Raw genomic sequence first — 6,349 nt, 5'->3', positions numbered from 1 at the left:
TATTATGACAAGAAAATCTTAAATCAAGGTACACTTGCTATTTCAGGAGCCCATGGTATTCCTCGTTTGCCATGGAGATAGCTCCGTTGTTATCACAGTTGGTTATGTCATTGTCTCGGTTCAATAATGATCTTTGGTGCCAGAACAGCCTGAGAAAACTCCATCAGCTAAGGAGGATCATAAAAGACCTTGAGTGAAGGTTTTTGTCATCTTCCAAAAGTCAAGAATGAACTTTCATGCTGAAATCAATTTAAGCTTTCATATTACATATATTTGTAATGGACAATGCAGAATATAAAATATTTAGAAATCACAGGCTACACAACTGGGGAAGTATAGCACTCCAGGTTAAACTGTATTTCTTCATTTCATTTTTATGCTGGTACTGTAAAACAATTGTAAGGCAGTTTTCAAATTAATTCTAAAGTCATATTTTGTTTTACTTTACAGCACTGCTGTATATTATGTATGCACACAGCGGAGCTTACTTCACTAAATTCTGAAATGGAGGTCACATTTGTATCCAAACCAAATGCCCTTTACTATCTATAATGTGCAGGTGTATCAGCAACTCAAATACTTCCAAAAAGTTACAATATATTTCCTGTGTCTAATATTGCCTATGAAGACAGCTGGCCAAGGCCTGTAGAACTGGATGTAATGAAGGGGATACTCCGTTCACAACAGCTGGAGGAGTCATAAAGAGTATTTTGGGCCTCATTCACAAAATGTTTCTTAAATTCAACTTGTGTTTTTGAGCAAAATGTCAATTGAAAAAAAATAATAGTGTGGAAATCATAATAACGTTCTACCTCTTGAGACATATCTGTTCATGATGATAGGCAGACGCCCTGGAGACCTGCTGAGAGATGAGGAGTGTAAACAGTTTAAGCACAGGGAGCTTTCTTTGAGGTGTGCTTAATGTACGAAGTCAAAAAAACAGAGAACCTTCCTCCATAAACGCTACGTTTACACAACAAATTAAGCATGTTCCTTGTTTTGGATTGTACATGTTCGAGCGGTTTTGATTCAGATTTAGAAGTAGAAGAAGAAGAAGAAAATGTGTTTATCATCCACACCAGCAGGTGTCGCTGTCGAGGACATAGCCCAGAAAAGCCGCACTTCACCCGGAAGAGGAGGACCGAGGGAAACGACGGCTGAGGGATTGTTGTAGACACAAGTGTGAAGAGTTTCTTTCGCTATTTAGATAATCCAGCGAGTTACGAAACAACTACTACCCGAGGTACATTCGCAGGAGGATTCAGCCTCGTCGTGCATACCTTAGAGATGTCCGTCGCGCCTCCCTGTCGCTCGGCCGCCGGCTGGCCGCGCGGTGGTTCCGTTCAGTTTGGGAACAAATACATCAGCGGGCCTGCTAAAGCGCTCTCACTGGAGAGGACCATCAACCTGTGAGTTCATGTGCAGCAGAAAGTAATGCATCAATATCAAAGGGTGCTCGTTAGTTAACGAAGACCGACGCTAAAGTCTTAACTGTTTTAATTAGTTTATCATGTGTCAGTAATTTAGCGCCAAACACCACGATCGCATCAAATAACATTGTGTTTCACACAATACACCAGAGTCCCTGATGTGGCCATGTCTTGGACTTGGATCTGGTTGCTTTTCAAGAATTTTATAAAAATGTTGGTCTGAATATTAAATATAAAATGTAATATTAAAAACAACAACAACACACGTTTCAGCTTCTCGCGTGGGAATATCTGCTGGTTTCCTTTGTCTGCTTTTATATTTAACGAAATATATTTGGCTTCTGGGCAAAATAGGCAATTTATATGCCAGTCCTTGCTTTGTGAGTTTGTGATACGTATTTTTTAAATTAGTACAGCTCGTTCAAACTAAGGAAACCAGTAAATATTCACATTTCAGAAGCTGGAGTCGATACCAGTAATCTGTTATCAAAATGTTTGTTGATTCAAAGTTATAATAATGAATTAACATTTTTTTTTAAATTTAAGACTTCAAGATAATACTAACTATGGCAGCCAAACTAGTCTAATCTTCACAGCTGAAACAATTAGTAGTTGTAAAGTGAATTAATCTGCAGTAAATTTGATAATTTGTTTGTCATCCTGTAAATTGAGGATTTGCTTCTTTTCTGTTTTTTAAAAAATTTAAAATCTAATTAGTGCTGTTTGAAAAAAAGAAGCCATTTGAAGATTCTTTGGGTCTCCGGGAGAAACATTTTGCAGATTTCACTATTTTCTGACATATTGTGAATTTTAAAAACAACCGGTTCATCCAAAAAAAGCAATAGATGGTTTAATCAATAATTGTAAATAATTCTTTGTTGCAGCCCTAGATTAAAATTGTGGTATTAAAGAGTATATCCCAGCTTTTTGTAGCATATAGGTACGAACCACACTGTTGATCTCTGGTCATGCTTAATGACTTCATGTGTGTGTCTGTACTTCAGATACCCTCTTACCAACTACACATTCGGCACCAAGGAGCCTCTGTATGAGAAGGACAGCTCAGTGGCTGCCCGGTTCCAGCGGATGCGGGAAGAGTTTGATAAGATGGGAATGCGGAGGACAGTGGAGGGTGTCCTCATTGTCCATGAACACAGGCTGCCTCATGTGTTACTGCTGCAGCTGGGCACCACTTTCTTCAAACTGTGAGTAGTTGATGTTCAGAGGCTCCTGCATGAAGCAGCAGAAGTTTAGTTTTTTTACTGAACTGATGGTTTGCTTCTCTCCTGCAGGCCCGGGGGAGAGTTGAGTCCTGGAGAAGATGAGGTGGAGGGTCTGAAACGCCTGATGACTGAGGTAGCTACATCACTGCACAGTCTATGCTTCTTGTTGCTGCGGGGATTGTGGAGTTTACACATATTAACTTTGGTTTTGATGTTAGATCCTTGGAAGGCAAGATGGCGTGAAGCAGGAGTGGTCGATTGACGACTGTATCGGCAACTGGTGGCGTCCAAACTTTGAGCCTCCACAGGTTAGTGCACACATGTGACAATGAGGATTTAATCAATTGAAGGAACAATTTTCATAGATGTTATTTCCAATGTTTTAATGGAAAGCAGTGTAGCATTAACTGGTCAGTGCTGATTTAGCAGCTTCATAAATCCAGGCTGATGTCGCTCTCATGATGTAGTTTATATCCGTGTGTACTAATGTGAGCTAATCCAAAGTCGTTTGTCTTGCAGTATCCGTATATTCCAGCTCACATCACCAAACCCAAGGAGCATAAGAAGCTATTCCTGGTTCAGCTGCAGGAAAAAGGTCAGTATATCACAACATAACGTGTGAAGTTATTGCATGTTAGCGTCGACGTTTAGTAGAGAAGATGCATGGATAAAAGTTCCAGTGTATCATTGCTTCTTGTTTGGTAACCTGTGATTCCTGTTTTTTTTTTTTTTACAGCGCTGTTTGCTGTCCCCAAGAACTATAAACTGGTGGCAGCACCTTTGTTTGAACTGTATGACAACGCTCCTGGATATGGGCCAATCATTTCCAGTCTACCACAGCTATTGAGCAGGTATAGTTTATGTCATTGTGGAACTAGCCTGAATTGAATTGAGACACTTGTTTTTTTTTTTCTTTCTGTTGACTGTCACTGGCTCAATTTAAAAACAGGCTGGAATCAAAGATCATCACATGAATCGTCTGTATCAAGGATCTGCTATGTACAACTGCTGACAAAACCTGTATGACCTGTAACTTTTCTAACTAATCAATTGGCTTGTATCGTTCATGTTTGAAATGTAACATAATAAAACGTTTTATCAACACCAATTAACACAGTGAAAGCACAATGGGTATAGAGACTGCTACAGAGCTTTTTAGATAGTATCAATCTATCTGAAGCCTGCACCACAGCTCATTTATACAAGCCAGGAAGGAAAAGGAGATGTATAACACAAGATATTTGCAGATAAAGATTCTACTTAAAAATAATAAATATTAAGTTCTGTGTAGAGGGGTATGTCTCTTTTTGCACACCCCTCCGATGAACCAGTCACACATTCAGGTGTGTTGTATTTTGACTTTAAATTAGCTGAAAGGGTTTTCATGTAAAGAGATAAATGAATATCGCAAGAGACTGATCTGTTGGTGCTGGAGTAATCCTCCAGAGCAGGATATGACTCCAACAGGAGCTCTGAAATTCAAAGGGCCAGTGTGTAGCGTTTTAGGGGATCTATTAGCAGAAATTGAATATAATATTCGTACCGATGTTTCCATTAATGTATAATCACGTGAAACTAAAAACTATTGTGTTTTCGTTAGGTTAAATGAGCCCCTCATATCTTCGAAGGGAGCAGGTCCTCTTTATGGAGTCCATTTTTCTACAGTAGCCCAGAACAGACAAACCAAACACTGGCGTTTTTACGTTACCCATAGGCCACCGTAGTTCTCTGACACACGCTCGAAGCTGCGTAAACGTGAGCCACAGAGTGCAAAACCAGGTACCAGCAGCAGTTATGGTAAGGATGGCCTCTGAGTAAGGCGAACAGCGTTACCACAGTTTTGTTATTCCAGTCTGTCACTAAATCCTACACACTGTCCTTTTTAAAGGTGCCCTGTGGAGTTTACATTCACTGTTTCTCACCAAAACACATGGTGTATCCTTGAGATCAAACGTGTTGAATGCATTATTCTTATTTTTTATATATTTTAAATCTGGTATTATTTACGTTCATCTGTACTTGTTACCAGTTTTTTGTTGACACGTTGCAACGGCCGGCTCATTAAAAAATAAAACCTGCTCAAAAACTTCACAGGTTACCTTTTAACAGAGAAGAAACAAAAAATACAAAATTGGAGAAGACAAAAAATTGCATTGCCATTATTGTGAAAATCATCTCTTAACAACTGAATCTTTAATAATTATTTTTGTATAGCTTCAACTTCATTTACAACTAACTTGAGTGAACAGAAGTACGTCTTGCTGTCTCTGAGTGAAGATGAGACAATGTGGAGAAGAAATACGTCTCATCTTTAGCTCAACTTTCACAAAAGAAAAGCTCTTCATGTATATTGACAGTTCACAGGGGTGTTTATACTGTTAGAAGAGAATAGAAATAGTCGTGTCTTTTTTTTTATATAATGAGAAACTGCTTGTTTTGTAGTACGCAAGTCTGTATTCCAGTGCGTATTAAGAATCTGATTTGATGTTCACACAGGAGGCCAATGTTTGATTAAACAAACTACATTATTGCGTTTCCTGTTATTTTAACCTGTAACAATGCTGTTTTTATTTCTTTTTAATAAAGCAGTCCTTTGAATATGTTTTTATAAAGCTTTTGCTTATTTCTTGATATTGCCAAAATATTTCAGCATGAGTCACTACTGGAGCTCATGAGGCTCAGATGTTAGCATCCTAATAGATTAGCCAAAATTAATGTTTGACTCTGCCTCTTAAATCTAACGCGTGTGCAGCCTACACCTTATTGGACAGAATAATTGGTTACGTGCTGTGTAACTGACCGCCCAACATGCTTCATCAGGCACTTGGTTGTGTCCAGGGTTAATGTCAGATGTGTGTTGCAACCACATACTAAGTAATGAAACATTATACTGGCAGTGTAAGTTTCACTCATATTTTTAGAATTGTGTGGATGGACACTTTTCCATTACCACAACACAAAAAATAATTCATATTTCAGTTAATAGAACTGACCGCTTGCCCACTTTCGAATGTGGCCTGCATGATATAATTGAACTATTCTCTAAACTGCTTATCCTGTCAAGGGTGATCCCAGCACACACTGGTCGTCATTATACTGTCTATATTGTTAAAATCAAATTAGATTAAAACAAATCATCTTAAAGCACATCACATATCTTTTAAATGAAATGTCTCATATTCTTAAATGCAGCCAAGCAAGGTTGCATTCAAGAATAATTGCACATTTGAACTGGGAAAAAAATATTACATTGAAAACCAGTATTCTCCCAAATCAATCCAAATCCAACATTGTCTGTTAAACATGACAGAAGGTGGTGCCAAAAATATGACACCAACAGAACAAAGGATATGTGGTCACTCACTACATTTGTAATGCAAACATATTTTCAGAAACATAATAAGGTAAGTTCAGAATAAGAATAAGGTTGATTGCCAAGTAGGTTATTCACCTATAAGGAATTTGCCTCAGTGTTTGGTGTACACAATAAACAAAAGGAAATAAAAATACAGGCCAAGTACTGCAAAAGCCAAGAATGTAAATAGAAAAAGTAAGAATCTGTAAAAATACTTTAATAAATATTAATATAACTAGTATTATCCACAAGTTATGTTTTTATTATTCATCACCTTAAGGATGAATTATATATTTGATAGGTAACTGACCTGGTTGCTTGGAAAATCTAAAATATAACCA

The 6,349-nt window shown here is 37.9% G+C and overlaps 1 protein-coding gene across 1 annotated transcript; it reads left to right on the top strand.

Annotated features, from left to right (window-relative positions):
* Positions 1 to 1,141: 1,141 nt before the first annotated feature.
* nudt21 (nudix hydrolase 21) lies at positions 1,142 to 5,257 on the top strand. The gene is made up of 6 exons (XM_079186197.1): positions 1,142 to 1,409; positions 2,435 to 2,635; positions 2,723 to 2,786; positions 2,872 to 2,961; positions 3,173 to 3,248; positions 3,390 to 5,257. The coding sequence occupies exons 1-6, from the start codon at positions 1,288 to 1,290 to the stop codon at positions 3,539 to 3,541; spliced, it is 705 nt and encodes a 234-aa protein (XP_079042323.1). The 5' UTR covers positions 1,142 to 1,287; the 3' UTR covers positions 3,542 to 5,257.
* Positions 5,258 to 6,349: the final 1,092 nt, after the last annotated feature.

This window comes from Pholis gunnellus (genome assembly GCF_910591455.1).
Source record: "Pholis gunnellus genome assembly, chromosome: 1".
In the NCBI taxonomy this organism is placed as follows: domain Eukaryota; kingdom Metazoa; phylum Chordata; class Actinopteri; order Perciformes; family Pholidae; genus Pholis; species Pholis gunnellus.
This window is presented reverse-complemented; position numbering and strand designations above follow the sequence as displayed.

Coding starts and splice junctions, on each gene's coding strand:
- nudt21 (XM_079186197.1), top strand. CDS start 1,288: ATGTCCGTCGCGCCTCCCTGTCGCTCGGCCGCCGGCTGGCCGCGCGGT. Junction 2,636..2,722: donor GGCACCACTTTCTTCAAACT/GTGAGTAGTTGA, acceptor TCTCTCCTGCAG/GCCCGGGGGAGAGTTGAGTC. Junction 3,249..3,389: donor GGTTCAGCTGCAGGAAAAAG/GTCAGTATATCA, acceptor TTTTTTTTACAG/CGCTGTTTGCTGTCCCCAAG.